This window comes from Myotis nattereri (assembly GCF_964212035.1).
Source record: "Myotis nattereri genome assembly, chromosome: 3".
Classification (NCBI taxonomy): Eukaryota; Metazoa; Chordata; class Mammalia; order Chiroptera; family Vespertilionidae; genus Myotis; species Myotis nattereri.
The window spans coordinates 145,867,618-145,887,104 of NC_138077.1; the positions used below are offsets into that span (position 1 = coordinate 145,867,618).

The 19,487-nt window shown below is 51.3% G+C and overlaps 1 protein-coding gene across 1 annotated transcript; it reads left to right on the forward strand.

Annotated features, from left to right (window-relative positions):
* Positions 1-9,120: 9,120 nt before the first annotated feature.
* On the forward strand, positions 9,121-17,386 carry GFI1 (growth factor independent 1 transcriptional repressor; the record flags this gene model as incomplete). The annotated part of the gene is made up of 6 exons (XM_081088230.1): positions 9,121-9,235; positions 9,559-9,741; positions 11,583-12,058; positions 12,179-12,316; positions 13,303-13,468; positions 16,018-17,386. 6 exons carry the CDS (start codon positions 9,121-9,123, stop codon positions 16,194-16,196), a joined length of 1,257 nt encoding a protein of 418 aa, XP_080944356.1. The 3' UTR covers positions 16,197-17,386.
* Positions 17,387-19,487: the final 2,101 nt, after the last annotated feature.

Sequence of the window (19,487 nt, forward strand, 5' to 3'; positions counted from 1 at the left end):
GAAAACGGCCCTCAGCCCCTCACCCAGGCTGGCCAGGAACCCCAGCGGGACCCTCACCCTGATCTGGGACACCCTTCAAGGCAAACCAGCCAGCCCCACCCATGCACCAGGCATATAATAAAAGGGTAATATGCAAATTGACCCTAACAGCAGAATGACTGGGAATGACTGGTCCTATGACACACACTGACCACCAGGGGGCAGATGCTCAATGCAGGAGCTGCCCCCTGGTGGTCAGTGTGCTCCCACAGGGGGAGCTCTGCTCAGCCACAAGCCAGGCTGACAGTTGCCAGCACAGCAGTGATGGCGGGAGCCTCTCCCGCCTCCTCAGTGGCCCTAAGGATGTCCGATTGCAGCTTGGGCCTGTTCCCCGCTGGCAAGTGGACATCCCCTGAGGGGTCCCAGACTGCGATAGGGCACAGGCTGGGCTGAGGGACCCCCCCCCCCCCGAGTGCACAAAGTTTTGTGCACCGGGCCTCTAGTACATACATAAAAAACCCAAATACAGGTTTAAAAAATCACAGCATCATTTATAGTAGGCAGAAAGAGGAAAAATCCAACAGTCCAGCAAGAGATGAATAAAAAATCATAACACATCATCTAAATGGACAATTATACAATATGACCATAGTATGCAAAATATACTAGACTCTTTTTTTTCTTTTGGGAAAAAAAAACACCCAAAATAATACTGGTGCTTTAACTAAGGTGGTAGGATATGGAAATGTGTTTTAAATTTTTCTTTCATCTACTTTTCTTTTTTTAAAAATATAGTTTTATTGATTTCAGAGAGGAAGGGAGAGGGAGAGAGAGATAAAACATCAATGATGAGAGGGAATCATTGATTGGGGAACAAGCCCACAACCCTGTGAGCTCCTGCTTCCCAGGTCACAGCTCAACCACTGAGCCACTCTGACTGGGCTCATCTACTCTTCAAATGTTCTATCATGTAGCTGTCCTGCATTCAGCAACTTACCAAGTGCTGTTTCTGGGCTTCTGATAATGCCAGATAACCTCAGGCTGCCAGGTTAGAAGCTGGCAGCAGGGGGAAGGGAATGTGTCTATGCTGTCCCCCTGGGCACGTGCCTCTGAGGGAGAGCGTAGACTGAGTCTCCCAGACTCACAGCTGGCGGCCTGTGGTCTCCAGGAGCCTTAGCTCTAGGCATAGGGTCAGACATGCCCGCCAGAGGAGTTGTGTTTGGGCGAGTCATTTTTAAAAGTTACAATATATAGGCTTTACTGCTTTAAAGTGAAGTGTTTCATCTGAAGTAGGGTAAAATGGTCACCACACATCCTGGAGGAAATGATGAAAAACTTAAAAAGAAAAATAATTTTACATGTTCTCTCTCATTACATTTTCCATTCACCAAGTAAGATCTACTCCTCCCACCCCATCCCCCCTCATAAAAGTTCATGCTGGGTCTGTTTCTATGAAGTGTCATCTCATGCAGCCCACACATAAGATGACGCTTTATTCAGTCAATCTGTTCTTAGGAACAATGTAAAAATACATATGTGCGGAGGTTAACAATTTTCTTATTTGAACTCTGAACACTAAAGCTAACAGCCCCCTCCCTCTTCGGGTGTTTGAAATCCTTTCTGTAAAGTTTAATTTAAAAATTTTATAGCAATAGTGTATATTTTATAAGGTGTCAAGATTTAAGTATAACGGTCCCAAAATGTTTATTGAAGGAAAATAGTACTTTTATTTATGTTTGAAAGGTTCCGAATATAATTACGAGACTGGGTTTTACTCATAGTGTGAGTCTTATACTAATTTGTTTATCTCCAAATTTCTCCTTTACCCCATTTCCCAATTATTGCGCGTTAGTAAAAAAGCATTACCAACTTTTCATAAATGATGATACCATCAAATCTTATTCTCACTTATAGTGTCATTTAAATTTTATTTTGATAGCCTGCTCCTTGTAAGAGTAGAAGGGAAACAATTATATCACCTAACATTTGAGTTGTCATCACACAGTTATCATTCTGCATTTATTCTCCTTGAATTCATACAATTTAGAAAAAAATATATAACTCATTTCTGTCTACCTATACCCACAACGACAGCTCATCCAAAGACAAAAAGTAAATAGGTTTTTGATACCATGAGGACAAAACCATGGCAATATGACAGGGTGTGGTCACTGTCTAACAAATACTTCATGTGCATCAAATAAAGACTTGTTCTATGTCTGGTCTTTAATAAAAATCTAGCTTTTCCATAGTTGATTTTTATAATCTTTTAACTGTTTGTTAAAGTGCTATAAATTCTCTTGACTTATGCGTTACATAAATATGCTATCCAAAACACTTTTTCTGGTATGTATCAAAGGCCTTGAAATATTCATTGTTGGATCCAGAAATTCCACCCCTAAAAATATGCCCTAAAGAAGCAATTTAAAATGTGGGCAAAGCTATATCCAGAAAACTTTTTGTTCCGTTATTTAAAACGGTGAAAAATGAAAACAAGCTAAATACTAAGACAGGGCGATTGAGTAAATTATAGTAATCTAGCTGATATAATCCTTTTTATAGCAATCGAGAATGATGAAAGATAACAGAGCAGGGAAGATGATTGTCATGATTTTTATTTAAATAAATGTTACTATAAAATAGTTTTTGTTCAGTTGAAGAAAATTTGAAAAATAAAGAGAACAGAAAGAAATATTGTACTCAGTGAAAAAAGCAGATTACACATTTGTGCCTACATGATTAAAATTATGGGTGTTTTTTTAAAAAAGAAGCAAAGCAAAAATACTGGAAAGCTATTGCACTGGAGTTTCCTCTTTTCTTTCTTAATCGAATTACACCTAATAAAATTTACAATGAAAACATATTTAAAAAATAAACCACCACCTTCATATAGAAAAAATCTTGTCTGGCTTACAGAGGATCCTCATGCTCAGTCCCACCCTGTGGTCCCGCCCCCCTTTTTACAATGTTTATTAAACATTGGTTTTACTTTCCGTGTGTCTCCCATAGCTACTCTTTAGCCTGTAGCTCCTGGTATTTGACACATGGAAGGCATTTCCTGTTTAAAGATGGGTAAACTAAGTCCTGAAACAAATAGTTACTCATTTAACTCCCCCCCCCCCGAATAAATCCATAGAATACCTAGAAATGAAAATAGATCCTTCGTTCATTTTATCTGACCTTTGATTAAAATATATATATATATATTTAGTCTCCAAGTCCCTGCAAATTGCTGTAAGGAGGTCTGCTTATCTAAAGTTGAATAAATCAAAGCAGGACACGGAACAAGGAGGTTAAACCTGGGACACCCTTCCTGAGAGCACTCTTCCTTCCTAGGTGCCCAGAGGAACCTGTGAAGAGTGGCAGTCAAAGGACTGTTCCATGGTCTTGCAAGGTAGGCAGGTATTCTGACTTTACAAGTGAGAGACTGAGGCTGGGAGAGTTGCGCTGAATTCCTCAAGGCCACAGGGGTGGTAACAGAGGTAGATACCCACAAATGATTGCCCATGAAAAGCAGGGACTCTTTCCCCTCCTGGTAGCATCACTGAGCCGATCAAAAGAGGCAAACATTACAGAAATGTATGCTGGATGGGGCACTACCGTCTCTGGGATTCCTGGATCACCTACTCTTCCTGTGCTTCCCCCAGATAGAGCAGAGATGGTAACTGTAAAGCTTTGTGGAAAAAATAAACAAGAAACTGGTAATATCCTGTTACAATTTTCTTTTTTTAAATAGCTCAGATCTTTTATGGTAGGGAAACTCTGATCTATGAGATGCTGCTTGAAATAAATGGGCCACTGGCCAGAACTTGGAAATGTTAGCCATATAAAGAAGGTCATGTGTTATTTGGCACCTATGGATACATTATTATTATTATTATTTTTCAATCTTTAATTTCTTTATTGATTAAGGTATTACATATGTGACCTCATCCCCCCATAGACTCCCCCCCACACACACACTCATGATGGATACATTATTATTGTTATGTAATAGCAATTAGTAAATTACTGACAATACTGGTAAATTCAACATCTTTTTTTGGTGAAAGTCAGTATTTATAGAAAATTATGCCCAAGCCTACATTCTGCCTATGATTAGATTTATTTCGGTAGGGATTCTTTCTAGCTTTTAAAATGTGCACTTGGTGTATGGGGTGGGGTCTTGTTCTCCTTACTCTCAGGTTAGTAGTAAATGAGGGGTGGTTTGGAGTCATGGGAAGTCAGGTTCATTCTATCATCATTTCCAGTCCGGGCTCCTGGCTCCTCTCTTGGAAAGTTTCTTAACCTCTCTGGGTGCCCCTCTTCTTACTTTTCTCTCTGCTCCCCCTGAGTGTGGGAATCACATTTCAACACTATACACATGCGAAATGACCTGATCTTGCTAGTTAAATATTTCAATGTGTATTTCTTCAGTTGAGTTGGTAATACAGTCACATGGTTCAAAACATATAAAGGGGGATCTGTCGTCATCTTCCTCCCACCTGCCTCTCCCTGGATGTTCTTGTCCCCACTTTTATTTTGCAAACTCAGAGGTTGGAAAGGGCAAACAAAGCAAGCCAACTAGATTTAATCTGAATGAAATGGATGCTGTGCTGGGTGATTAATTGCCCCCTTCATAGCCTCCCCACCCATGTTTTCTAAAAGCTTAAACAGAAACACTCAACTAAACTACTAGTCACAGTGCCTTTTTAAGAAATCTTAACTTTGAACTTGCTAATGTGCAAAGAAAATGGTCTTTAAGATTTTAGACCTTGGGCCAAGACAAAGCACACATGAAATAAAAATTTTAAATGCACTTAATTTTCCTTTAGCTAATTCAATATTTGTAATTCTTTTAATTGAGGTTGATTACCTCTGCATTTATTTATAAAAGGGTATGTTGAGTAAAATAATAGTAGTGTGAAGGGGACAGCTAGACACATAATTTAAGCACTTGCCACACAGTAGGTGTGAAATCATTGATGTATAAAATACAATTTATTAAAGCATGCTTAAAGTGCTGCCTTGGTAACCAAATATTTTCTGCAAATCTTTAGATTTACAGTGCAAATTAAAAATCACTTTAAAAAGCATTCTCTAGGAAAAGGGCTCTAAGGGACTTTTCCCCCCCATGGCAACTTTTAGTTAATATAATACATGGTTGTTAATTTGCAAAAATTGAGGAGCACTATCCCCTTCTCTGGGTATCTAACACTGGAGACTTACTGTGCATGAAGTAGTGACCAAAATCTAAGTCACCCATTTAGGAAAGCAATGAGATTACACGGATATCCACCCTTACCAGGGGAGGGTTTAGGCTTAGATGCACACAACAGGCCACACTATAGATCATGACATACAGTCTAGCGCTGGAGGTTGCTGCATTTGTTTAATTTATGCGTGAGATTTTGGCTTTTCCCCCATTCTATTAATAGAATTAACCAATTAATGCCATTTATTCATTGACTCCATCCACAGACATTTGTTGAGACTACCAGGGACTTAATGTAGATTCAGATGCCCGCTCTCATGGAACACAATCGCGGCGAAGATTAAATTTTAATAACCATCAGGTATTGCTCTTATGGCGCTTTACTGTTCCCCTTAGGACCAGGTGCCTGGATGTGACCTCGGGCTGCGGCGGCGCCCGCGCCTGAGGTCTGGCTCTCCCTGGCTTTCCTGGGCAGGGCGCGGTCTGCAGTTTCGCAGCTCAGACCACCGGAAATTAGCCGCAGGCTGAGCGCACCCGGCACCACGCGGGGGAGCGTGGCGTGGGGAGGGCGCGCCCTCCAGTCCAGCCGGGCGCCCGGGGGACGCGCCGCCAGCGCCCTCTCGGCCCGGGGGCTCGGCGCTCGCCCACCTTTTCCAAATTTAACCATTACCTAAATCCGAAGGGAAATGAGCAAACCTCTCGGATTGGGTGTCAAGGTATTTTCAGCCTCGCTGGGCGTATTTATCCCCAAGTGTTTCCACAACAAGCTATTTCGGGGCCGCGGGGCAGGTTTCGCTCTGCGGACGCCGCGGCCACTCGCCGGGCTCCAGGCCGGCGGCACCGCGGGCGGGTGATTCACGGCCCCAACCCCGGGGCGGCGCAGCCCAAGCGGGCGGCGGGGTTGGGGGGCGGAGGGGGGGGGTGTCCCGGGCCAGATGGGTCCGGAGGCTTCGGAGCTGGGCTCTGCCAGTCCCGACGCTCCAGTCAATCTGTGTCCTGAATCTGTGACTTCTTCTTGCCGCGGAAGTCTCCCAGGAGCCAAGAATAGTTCATTTTCTTTCGAGTCATTCCTAGTGTCTGAGTCCTTCGGGTCTCCCCACCCCCCGCCGTCCCACAGAGAGAAAACGGGGAGGGGCGCTGGGGAGGGAAGCTGGAAAGGCCCGGTCCCCTGTCCAGCTAGTCCCTTGCGCAAAGGAAGAGCGCGCCCCGCCGCCGGACTCGGGGGTGGTGGGGGGAGGTCTGAGAGGGCTCAGCGAGTTACTCCTTAACGCTCAGGAAGTGAAGCTTGTGGTTTTGGGGGCTGAGCTCCGAAGGAGATTAAAGAGAGAGAGAGAGAGAGAGGAGAGAGAGAGGGAGAGAGAGATAGGAGAGAGAGAGAGAGAGATCTGTCTGGAGAGCAGCTCAGTTTGAAAACTCTCCGAGCGCGGTGCCCGCGCCTTGACCCCGCAGGTAGGTTCGCTGCGCCTGTTTTGCACGTCCCTCCCTGGCGGGGGCGACCACGAAAACTGGCCGGCACGGGCACTGCCGGGGCGAACGGAGGGCGCCGCTGGGATCCCACCCTCCGTGGGCAGCTGTGCGGGAGCGCGGAGAGCTCTGTCGTCTGGGTCCCGGCCGACCCGCACGGCAGGGCTGGGGACACGCGCCTGGACGTTTGGCGGTTTTGCAGGGGAGCGGGATCTACCCGGGAGGGAAACATCTGCTGGGGAGGCGGCGGCTGCTGAGCTCTGTAGGCTGCCCGCTCGGTGCCTCCAGCTCCCGTCTTCCCAGGCCCTGACCGTGAACAGAGGCCCTGCGGACCCGCGTGCGCCGCGAGGGCCGCCCCGCCCCCTGGCCGCCAGCTGCTAAGCGAGGTCGCCTTCCCACGCGCTCAGTGCTCGGCCCTACCCCCGCCCCCCACTCCACCCTCCCAGGAACCCGCAGAACCAGCCAGGATGCGAGAGAGGCGCGGGGCTGTGGCAGGGGCGGGGAGGCAGGCTTCTCGCCCGCCGGATCCCGCGCGGCCCCGGTCAGTCCAGAAGAAGGGACGCGGACACCTCAAACCCTGCCCCGACCCCCGCTGTTCGGCTCTACGCCAACGGGTACTCAGGATGCAGTAGGGCCCGCGGGACCGTTTCGCCTCGTTTACCTTTTCCTTTTAGTTTCATGGTTGTTTAAGGAATCGGTTTTTTTGCGTTCGTAGTGTCATTACGTGGTCGAATGGCAGCTCACGCCGGGCGCAGGGAAACACTGAAGCAACTGAACTGCGCCTCGGTTCAGTCCAGCACCCCGACCCTCCGGGCGACCCGGTTGGAGGCGGGAAGCACCCTCACCCCTAGGGGGCCTCCTGGAGCTTAGGACGCGGGAAACGTCGATTGGGTTTATGCTACAAGTCTCAGCCTTCTTTCCTCCCAAGCCCGTCCCCACGCCTCTCCCGGGAAAGGAGACACGGTGGGACGTGGAATGCCCTCCAGGGAACGAGTCCCCGAGAATTACGTTTATGCCCGGAGCGCCAATGGGCAGACTTAGACGGCGTCCTGCGTCCTGCCCTGGGAGCCGCTGCCGTCTAGTCGGGCGGTCTAAACCTCGCGAAGCGCAAGGGCCATCATCATCCCCAGAGCCCCGTTTCTGAACTAGCTAAGACCACGGAGCGTTGTTGCTCGAAGAGCCTGCAGCTCACAAGTGTACCCAGCCCCCATCGCCTTCACCCCGGGAGGAAGGCAGATTCATTTTCTCCAGACCTCCTGAGCCACCCTAGTCCCGCCCCCGGAGAGAGACCCGAGCAGCGCAGAGGCGCTACCCCGCCTCCCCGCCTCCCGCCTCCCCGCCTCCCCGCCGGGCTCAGGTTTCGACCCCGGGATTAGGTGAACTGATTGGGGGGTTAATGAGAGCGGCAGAGCGGGCAGTGAGCGCTCTCCCGGGCCCGCGCGCGGACCTCGACTCTCCCGCGCCCACTGAACTGTTGGTTCTCTGCGGGCTCCTAGGAGGACGCCGCGCGCTTCTCAGCCAGCGCGCGCCGTTAGGGCTCGACCTCCCCAGGACAAGGTTTTTGGTGAGCAGAGTGGAAAGCGGTTTTTCCCGGGACTTGGTTTCCAAGGTTAGGTCTCCAGGGTCCGGGGTGTCTGGCCACGGACCTTGACTGCTATAGCCGCACCCACGTCTCCACGTTCAACTTTTTCCCCGCGTGGAGCACTGAGTGTGGGACGAGTAAGATTGCCAGGATGCGAGTTCCTCCCAGGGCCGGGCTTGGTCCTCTGCCACTCCCCCCGCCTCCCCTTCTGGTGCCCCTGCTCTCCTACCTTCTTTCTCGGACCTCTGCTGCCCCGGTCCCCCTCTGAGGCCCGCCCCCGACCCCAACCCTCATCCTGCCCAGTGTGCCCCGCCCCTGCCCCCCTTCCCTCCAGTTTGTAGCTGGCTCTCGAAGGGCTTGGCTACTTGCCTCTTCCGGGTCCTCGACCATCGACACACCCCCAGTCCCTAAATTTGTCCTCGCGCCCCCGCCCTCGTCCCCAGCCCGAAAGCAGAGCCCAGCGGGTCGAGTTGGAATAAGCGGCCCGTTGGGTACTCGGGCTCCTGGGAGGCTTTGCCGAACGGTGTTGCGGGAGAAGGGGAGGGGCCGAGGGGCGTGGGCGAGGCAGAGGAAGAGGCCTGAGTCCCGGCCCGGGCGAGCTGTGGCGGCGGCGGCGGCGGCGGGCTCGCGCCACCTGTCCGAGTGCCACCTGGTGAGCGTGGCGCCGCGGGGCCAAGCCCCTCCTCCCGCGAGCCTGACTCGCTCCTCCCTGGCACGAGCTCTATCTCTGCTTGGCTGCCCGTTCCCGGGCCCGGAGCGTGCTGACCCGGTTTCCACCCGGTTCTCCTCTCGCAGGTCTCCGCCTAGCTGGGGCTGAGCAAGAATTCGGGGTGACAGCGCGGGGACGGAGACGCCAGGGACCCGTGCAAACCGAGTGGGGAGCGCAGCCCGCCCCACCATCATGCCGCGTTCGTTCCTTGTTAAGAGCAAGAAGGCTCACAGTTACCACCAACCGCGCTCCCCGGGACCCGACTATTCCCTCCAACCGGAGCACGTCCCGGCGCCAGGCGGAGCAGGTGCGGGGGGCGCGCGCGGGCGGGCGGGGCTGCTCCCGGGACGTGGACCCCGAGCCCCCAGCCACACCAACCCCCGGGAGCCGGGCAGGGAGGCCCGACGCCCCCTTTCCGCCTGCTTTGTTTTCTCTCGTCCGGGTTTTATTCCGGGCTTGTCGCTTCGGTTCCACGACCTCCCTGCCCTCGCCCTCCGATCCGGGAGGGGTGCGGGCCAGGGCCGGGGAGAGAGGAGGACGCCCGGGCGCCGCGGTCGGAGGAGCGCCACTCCAGAACCGTCGGGCCCAGCCAGGCCCAGCCTGAGCACCGATGCCGCCTCCTCTCCGCAGGCAGCACCTCGGGCGCAGCGGGGGTGAAGGTGGAGCCCGGGAGCCGTTTGTCTCCCGAGTCGCAGCCGACGGAGACCCCCGACGGAGCCTCCGCGTCCCCCGGCAGCAGCGAGGGCAGCGCCTGCGACCGCAGCTCGGAGTTCGAGGACTTCTGGAGGCCGCCGTCGCCCTCCGTGTCTCCCGGTAAGGACCCGCTGGGAGCGCCGGGGCCGGGGCGCAGGGACCGCTCGGCGGGGCAAGGGACCCGCGCGGCTTTGGGCGCAGAAATGCCAACTGGGTGGCGGCGGAGGGTCTTTCCTAGAGGAGGCAGAGTTTTCGTGGGGGATAGGGCCGCAAGGGAGGCACCCGACTTTCTGGGACTGTGGCAACCTGCTTGCGGGACGCGCTGCGTGGACCCGAGGCGGCGGGACCCGGGCTGTTCATCCCTACCCGGTTTGTTTGCACAGAGGGGGTGGGTGAGGAAAAAAAATAAATGAGTCGTCTCCAGCGTCAGCAACGTCGACATTTCGTTTTCAGGCCAGAGTTCATTGTTTAGAAAGAGCTGGGATCCCAGAATCCAGAACCCCGAGTCTCCAACAAATGGAGACCAGGGAAGTCTGAGAGGAAAGTGTCATTGGCTTTAAAATGTAACTCTCGCTTCCGCGGCGTGGGGGGCCCCCCCGCAGAGCTGGGCGCCCAGCGGGAGGAGCCCATCCGGGATGAAAATCTCGGCCCCCCGCTTGGGTCTTCCGAGGCGGGATTGGGGGCCCGTTTTATTTTTTTGTTCTGCCTGTTCGGTCCAGTTCTGGGGACCAGCAGGCTGGTTTCATTTCCATCGGGGCAAGTCGAGTTTCGAGAAAACTGCGTGAGAGCACATCGGGTGGGGCCTGGGGAAGGAGAGCGCAGACCAGCCTGACCTGCCAAGCGTCGGTTATTTAAGGTTGCATTTACTAGTTTTAAAAGGAACCTCCACCCCCACTCCCACCCCCGCAACACACACACACACAGCCTCCCGCACTCGGTGCGCTGACTTGGTTACAGACGGAGCTCCAGCGCGTGCGTCTGGGGGCCAGCAAGCCGAGGTTTCTTCTTGGCTGTGCTGGACACCACCCGCAAAGGCCTGGGCACCGCCGCCTCCCTCCCTCGGGAGCTCGCAGTGCTGCAGCCTCCCTCTGAAGCGGGTGGCTCGGAGAGGAGTCTGCGGTGCCTGAGCAGATTGGCAGGTCCGTGTGCACTTACAGAAAGTCTATGTTGGGGATTTGGTTTTTTAGCAAGATTCTTGTTGGTTGGGGTGGATGCAGAAAGCTGTGAGTTTGCAAAGTTATTCCCCTTAGAGTTGGTGGCTAAACCTTAGTTGTAAATTATTTTCTAAGAAATTTGGATTTTTTTTTTTCCCTTGTCAAACTATGATGGAAATGGGAGTAGTATTTGGCAGGCAGTTCAAGCCCCAAATCCCCTTCCGGCTGCTCCTTCGTTACCTGCACTGGGTGAGCCCTTAATACCTTTAAGGAATGTAACGCCTTCCCTTTGCAGTTGTTGCGGTCGTTTTCCCAGGAAGGTAGGTCTTGGGTAGGCCGGGCCACATTTGATTGGTCCTCTCCTTCCCTCCTTATCAATCTCAGGAACGAAAAGGGACTGAGTGGGGACAATCAGGGCCCGGGTAGCGCCGGAGCTGGGTCCTCTGCCCACGAGTGCTGCCCAGGCCGCCCTCTCCTCCCTCACAGCTCGGCTCAGAGCATTGATTGCGCACAGGCAGCGAGGCGCGCCTTTCTCTGCGGGAACACCCGGTGCCGGCAAAGACCCTCTTAACCTCGTGCGCGTCCGCTGTCCTGGCACAGAATGACCGACCTCCTCGCCCGATGTCGTTTACACGATCTGTTTGCTGCCTCCAGCGGTCCTCGAGGCCTCAGGGACCGGGGCTGCGTTTTATCCTGCGGGCGTCCCTGGCATCTAGCGCGGCAGCGGGCGCACGGGGTGCTGCACAAATGCTGGGGGCCTGGCAGGCCGTGTTAAGCCTGACCGGACGCCCTCTCGTGTCTCCTCAGCCTCGGAGAAGTCGGTGTGCCCATCGCTGGACGAAGCTCAGCCCTTCCCCTTGCCCTTCAAGCCCTACTCGTGGAGCGGCCTGGTGGGTTCTGACCTGCGGAATTTGGTGCAGAGCTACCGGCCGTGCGCGGCCCTGGAGCGCGGCGCAGGCCTGGGCCTCTTCTGCGAGCGCACCCCGGAGCCAGGCCACCCCGCGGCGCTGTACGGCCCGGAGCGGACGGCGGGCGGCGCGGGGGCCGGGGCGCCCGGGGGAGGTAGCGCAGGAGGCGGCGCGGGCTTGGGGCTCTACGGCGACTTCGGGCCGGCGGTGGCCGGGCTGTACGAGCGGCCGACGGCGGCGGCCGGCGGGCTGTACCCGGAGCGTAGCCACGGGCTGCACGCGGACAAAGGCGCCGGTGTCAAGGTGGAGTCGGAGCTACTGTGCACCCGCCTGCTGCTGGGCGGTGGCTCCTACAAGTGCATCAAGTGCAGCAAGGTGAGGCTCCCGCGCTCCCGGCCGGGCCTGCCCCGCGCTCGCGCCCCCAGCCCGCCCCCAGCCCGCGGCCGCGCCCCTCGGCCCCTCTCAGCGACCTTTCCCCCGGCCCACCCGCCTCAGGTGTTCTCCACGCCGCACGGGCTCGAGGTGCATGTGCGCAGGTCTCACAGCGGCACGAGGCCCTTTGCGTGTGAGATTTGCGGCAAGACCTTCGGGCACGCGGTGAGCCTGGAGCAGCACAAAGCCGTGCACTCACAGGTAAGCGGGGCGGGGGGCGGGGGGCGCTCGACGGCCTCGCACGATCTGCTTGGGCTTTCGCGTTTGGAGGGCCTCAGGGTCTCTGCGGCACCGGCCCCTCTCCACCTGGTGGTTTTCTCTTTCCGGATCCCTGGCTGCCCTGTCTCCTCGGCCATGTCCCCTTGCCGAGGTGGGTAGGAAAATGTGGGTGGCCGGCCGCCTCGGCAACCCTAGAGTTTGGTGTCATGTCACTGGGAGCCTCCAGAGCGTGATCCTGATCATTACCTTGAGTTTGAGGAGCGTTTGTATGCACCCTTGCCGCTGATATGTCGGATTTATTAGCTCGGCTTCATGCTCTCAGCTAATCTGCATTGACCCCCGGCCATTTAGAGCATCCGGTAGCATACTTGTCCTACTATGCTTTCATTGATTCGTTCAAAATATTTGTCGCCCAACTTACAGGTGCTAGGCACATGCGAGTGCCATAACATACCGGGTCCCTGACACAATGCCCCCACGGAGATTACAGTTTAGGCGAGAGACAGAAGGTAGATAAGCAAAGTAGTGCGAAGTAACTATGACAGAACAGTGCTTACGTACAGATGCTTATTTACTGAAAAGAGTATTCTCTCATCTCTCTCAACACCCACGGCTGGCTGCAGGGAAGGGGCATCTCAAGTGACTGAGGTCGAAGCCTCCTGTTGAAGAGGGTGGAGAAGTTATTATAAATGGGTGTCAAAAAAGCAGGGTGGGGATACAGTTTTGCCCTGGGGCGTGGAGGGCTGTGGGTGAAAAGTGTTTGGGTAGAAAAAATGTTAAAGGGCAAGAGGAGAGGGGTGGGGAAGGTAGAAGTTGGAAGTGAATGGGAAGGGAGAGGATACCGGGCTCAGGCTATTCGGAAAGGGAGTCTGAGAGAAGGGAAAGCCCTGGTTTTGAGTCAGGTCCGTGGTAAGCAGAATGGCAGCCTAGACGACTGCAAGCAGAAGGCCACACGTTTGTCTCCACAGGAAAGGAGCTTTGACTGTAAGATCTGTGGCAAGAGCTTTAAGAGGTCATCGACGTTGTCCACACACCTCCTCATCCATTCAGACACCCGGCCCTACCCCTGTCAGTACTGTGGCAAGAGGTTCCATCAGAAGTCAGACATGAAAAAACACACCTTCATCCACACTGGTGAGCTAAGGCCCTTGGCTTGTAGGAAACACCCAGTGAGGGATGGGGGGGGGGGGTGGTAAGTTCCTCCCCCTGAGGCCAATATAATTCACCATCTTTGTGGGAGTCTGCCCCCTGGAATGAGTGGCAAATGAGGCCTAATCACTGCAGAGTGTAAAAGAAAGCAAAGCAGATTCTCTGAGGTTCATTTGCATACATGGTTCTCCCCAGAGGGGGCCTTGGTTTGGGATTGTATCTGAAGAACCACTCGGCAGGTCAGCTGCAGGTCCCCTATCCTTACAAAGAATATCTTCCTCTAATTTAGCAGCTGCTCCAACTGCTGCCTGCTCTGGGTGAAATGGGAAGCCCCAGGGTCCTCTCAGAGTCATTGCTCTAAATGTTTACCTAGAGGTGGAGGACTTTCTCTAGGGCTCCCACCCAGCCTTTTGGGGGCGGGATTTATGTGTGGCCTCTTGGCTGCATTTTTAAGAGTCTGAGAGCTTATTCTCAGTGAGGAGGGAACAACAATGGTAAATATGACTGCACTGTCTGCTAAGCACTTTGTAAATGCGTTACCATTTTATGCTCACAACAACTCTGGGAGAAAGAGACTATTCTTTATTCCTATTTTAGAGATGAGGGAAGTGAGGTCCATAAGGGTTCATTAACCCGCCAGGGTTACGTTGCTAGCAAGTGGCAGGGCCAGGACTTACATTGTGCTCTGTCTGACCTCAGGTGTCTGAGCTCTTGACCACTGTTTATTGTATTCTATTTTCAGAGTCGTGGGGGTTGGTAGATATAAAAAGCTTCTATTCGCTTATTGCCCTTTTAAGAACATCAGCAAGTTCACGAATAGTCATGATAATTCTTTGTCTATTACAATGCTTTATAATTTATAAAGTGCTTTTAAGTCTGTCACTTTACTTGATCCTTACTGCCGTCCCATAAAGCAGGAGCTGAAATCACCATCCTGGAATTCAGAGAGATGGGATGATTTACCAAAGGTCAGGGCCCATGAAATGCTCTGGCTTCCAGTTCTGTACTCTTTCCCTGAGGTTTGGATTGTGTGTAGGTGGCAGTTTTAATGCCAGGAGCACTCTCTTTAATAGTCCACAAGACATTAGAACCAGAAATCTGACTATTTTATTTCAGAATATGAATACTGATTTAAAACAAATTGCCATGTGTTCCAAACACCTATCATTAATGTTTATAAATATGCTTGAGCACTGTAGATGGCCCCATCAGAATACCCAGAAAAATAGCCTATTTTAACCATGCCCTCTTGCCTGAAATTTCCATGTAACCCACTCCTTTTAGTAGAGGTATTCAAGACGCTTATCAAAATGCAACTAAGATCTCGACTGAATGGAACAGTAAGCCCTTATCAAACATTTACATTATAGCTAGAATTCGTTTCTCAGATTTGTTTGACCCTAAAGGGATAGGATACATTTTGATGGGTGGTTCCTTATCAAGGAAATCTGAAGCAGGAAGACAGAAAGAGGTGCGGCAAGAGGGACTGAGGGTTTCTCAAAAACAAACGTCATCTCTTTTGCATTTTTTCCAGGGTCCAGCCCTATGCCATGCTGAGACTATTTGGAAATCCATGCTATTTCCCCAAATGTTAAACCAGCTCATGAACTGGGGGAAAATACAAAACTTTTTCAATGGTATTTATTAATCTATGGTGAAGAGTTGCTAGTATATAAAGAACCCTCTGATTAACCTCGTAAAAAGAAAGTAAAATCAAGATAGAAAAGGATCAGCTACCTTAAGAAATACTTTGTGGCCCTAGCTGGTTTAACTCAGTGGATAAAGCATCGGCCTGCGGACTGAAGGGTCCCAGGTTCGATTCCAGTCAAGGGCACATGCCTGGGTTGTGGGCTCGATCCCCAGTTCGGGGCGGGCAGGAGGCAGCCAATCAATGATTCTCTCTCATCATTGATGTTTCTATCTCTCTCTTCCTCTCCCTTCCTCTCTAAAATAAAAAAAGGAAAAAGAAAGAAATACTTTGTGGCCCAAATGTGGATTTTAAAAAACAAGACTTTAAGAAATCCCCATGCTTCAGATGCAGTCTATTGTCCTTCAAGAGCAGGAAAGAAGGCAGGCTCACTGGTCCCTACAAACCAACACGTGCTTGGAAACTCAGATTTGAAAACTTCCTCTGAATTAGAACAGTCACATGGTTTGAAGAGCCACCCCCACCCTTCTCCCCAGCCCTCCTGCTGACCATCTGCCGTGGGAGCGCTCTGCTTCTAAAGTCACGGGAGTCCTCCCAGGGTGGCTTCAGCTGTGAGCTTGGGGAGGACACGTGGCCTTTGCTGTTTCCGTTTAGCAGGAAACGGTTTGAGGCCTTTGGCTGGGAACCCCCACTCAGAAAGTCTCCCTTTCACCTGGTGCCCCCCTGGCTCCCGGGGACTTGCGTTGCAACATATCACCCTCCACGTCACGTGAAGGCCTTAGACCGGGTGCTGCCAGCTGCCGTCAAGAGCATGTGGGTCACAGAGAGTCCCCTCTGGCTTCATCACAGACTCATACTTCCTCCCCTCCCCCCTCCATTCCTGCAGGTGAGAAGCCCCACAAGTGCCAGGTGTGCGGCAAGGCCTTCAGCCAGAGCTCCAACCTCATCACCCACAGCCGCAAGCACACAGGCTTCAAGCCCTTCGGCTGTGACTTGTGTGGGAAGGGCTTCCAGAGGAAGGTGGACCTCAGGCGGCACCGGGAGACGCAGCACGGGCTCAAATGAGTGCCCTGGCGGGCCACACACAATCACACAACACTAGGGAGGGCAGCCTGCCCACTGGCCAGCAGCCACTTCTGACTCCTCAGGCCCCGAGGCTGCAGATCCCACCTGGGTGATCCCCCTTCACCTCACGTCCGGGAGCCCCTAGAGGGGGTGTTACCTTTTCAAGGTTCATCCAGGAGTGGGATCCAAATGACTCTGGGTGCCTTGGACACAGGGAACAGCCCCTCGAAAAGTGAAGTCTTGTATCTTGGGACCCTCTGTCCTGCTCCCAAGACCGGAAGGCCCTTCAGGTTTCTTCACTCCTCCTCCTGCCCCACCCAGACACTTGTGTGGAAAAGGAGGAATCACTATTTACAAGGTGGACACGCGTTCATGCCGTTGTCGTTTTAACTCCAGAATGAAGAAAGGAGTGTTTTTATTTTCATTTTGGGGGGTCCGCTGACCCCTTTCTGTGAGGTGCTGCCTGTAAATCTTGGAGGAATCCTTTCTCCCACTTGAAGATGGTTTCAGAAACTGATTTGGGGAAGTAGTTTCATACTTTTGAAGAGACAAGACACACTGAACAGCCTGGCCCCAAGAAAGAGTTCAAGAACGGTGGACTTGGTGATGAGAAGAGATTAGAGGCCGGCGAAGGCTTCATGGAAGGCCTCATCGGGGAGGAGGTGGAAGCACAGAGCAGTGCCCTTTCAAGATAGCATCCATTGACTCAGCAAATGTTGGTTGGCCACCCGTTACCATGGTACCAGGCCCTCGCTGGATACGGGGACCAGATACTAAGGTCATGGCCCCGGGCTAACAGTCACACCTCCAGTGGCTGGGTCTGTTCTTTTCCTCCGAAGGAATTCCGAGAAGACAAAGCAGAATCGTGAACCTTCCCTTCTGACCCCTTTGGATTTCATCAACCACAAACAAAATATAACTGAACAGATACTTCAGAGATGTGTGTGAATACTCAGTTTTTTACTGTTCAGCTGAATTTTTTTTAAAGATGCCTAAGCTAGCAGGCGTGGGGGAGTGGAGGCTCTGTCTTCAACACTTAACCCTTCCATGTGCACCATGGAGAGAGAAAAAAATGCTATTTTCCTTTGGTGAGGTTTATAAATGTTTTTTAGGTCTTCTGGAGTGCATTATGTTTGTTCATACGTATTTATTAGAGTGATGTTTTAAGTTAATAAAGTATTGAGACTCTTACGTAGTGTTTTTTTATTTTTATTTAGGTAGGGGCTTTGTGGAAGTCCTTTGGTTCAGTCTGTAGGGGGAGTTGGCACTGAAGTAAAGCAGACGGCCACCGTCCAGAAGCGGGTGGAGTTCAGTTGCTCTGGTTTTCCGATGCTTCTTCTCTTCTCTGCCTCAGAGGGTCTTGTTTCTTAATAGGAAAACGAGGCGCACAATACGAGGCTCCCGCCTTGTAGAGTCTCTGACAGTCGAGCATGTAACGGGTGTCCCAAAATTCACGCCAGAAGTAATTTTGATAGAAAACACAGGTTTATAATTAAAAATTGTAAATTTTTTATTGATTCATAAAGTATACAGTATAGGGTTATGCATGGAATAGGACATCAGGTAAATGGCCTTCACGGCTTCGCTGGCACCTACGCAAAGCCGTGGTCTTCATTGGTCTTCATTGTCCCTGCTCCTGGGCCATAACTGGTACTTGGTAATGCTTATCAAATTGAAGGGATTGAACTCAAAGGGCAACAGATATTAGAATCTGATTCAATAAACCAAGTAAAACTAGGCTTTTATTTTGTTGTTATTGTTAATGCTCACGCAAAATTCAAATCTTGCGTGAATTTCGGGACACCCTTTACATCGGCTCTTTTTCCTGAGAGTTTCAGGAGAAAGGACAGAGGGTTGCGAGATGAATAAAGAAATCACAAGCCTGAGGTCTAGAGATGGAGTCTTAATCGCAGTTGTCACCAACACACCATGGGACTTGGGCAAATCCTGTGACCTCCCTGATACCAGTTTCCGTGACTATAAAATGTAGATGTGGTTGTATCATCCCAGTATAACCCTGACTACTTTGATTCTGTGGAGATTGGAAAGATGGTATCTGAGATTGGTTAGCTGCTATGCTCAAGGTAAGTGACAAATCTAAAGATGCATGAGGGGCAGGGAAATTGCTCTCTGGGTTATTTCTGGCTCTATCCACCTACGGGAATTTCTTGCACAAATCAATTCCTTAAACCAGAATAAGGTGCTGGCCTAAATCCCAACTACCTGTAGCTTTTTTAAAACATCTCCAGCCAAGGTATGCATGACTCATGGTGACCACCATCAGACTGTCCATTTCTGTCCAAATCAACTTCACACATACTGATTGAACACCTACTATGTGCCTGGCACTGTTCTCAGTGCTGGGATACAGAGGTGAGCGCAGTCTCTTGTGGAGCTGTATTTATTTGGTCACTGCTGAATCTTCCAGAACAGTGCCTGGCACACAGTAGGAGACCAATAAATATTTACTGTCCAGCCAGTGTGGCTGAGTGGTTGAGTGTCGACCGTGAACCAGGAGGTCATAGTTTCTTGATTCCTGGTCTGGACACATGCCCAGGTTGCGGGCTCCATCCCCAGTAAGGGGTGTGCAGGAGATAGCCGATCAATGATTCTCTTTCATCATTGATGTTTCTGTCTCCCTTCCTCTCTCTGAAATCAATTTAAAAAACACATATTTAATAAATATTTGCTGAGATGTTAACTGAATAAGCAGACAATGTAAACTCCTGCTTGCTCCAGGCTGGCTCTGTTCCTTATAGCACAAAAGGAAGAGAAATTGCAGGAAATAAACAACAGATAGGACTCTGAGTTGGTGGGTCACGGGGGGCTTTGACGCTGCTTTTTTCCAGTTTCTCCAAAATCTCAGTCCTCCATGTCAGTTTATTCTCATTCAAAGTTTAAATTTGTTTGGTCTATAATACAAGTTTAAGATAATTTTCCAGAACTGTTGGGTGAACAGTTGCAGTATCCAGGAATCTCTTCCTAGTGTCCTGAGAAGCCAAGTTCTCAGTGAATAAATACCAAAAACTTCCTTCCCACAGAATTCACCATGTACACTGGTTGAGAATTTCCAACCTGGTTTGAAAAGTAAAGAAGGTGCATGGAGAGGTAAGTAGAACTGACTGAAATCTAGTTGGTTGTTTAAAACTTTCGGTCCATTTTCATAATCCCAGTTTATGCTATACATGAGGAGTTTCAATTTTTATGTTAACAGTGTGCCTTTTTTGGGGGGGGACGGGGGGACATACCTTGATATCCCCAGTGCAGAATCAAAACAAATTACTGTGCCTG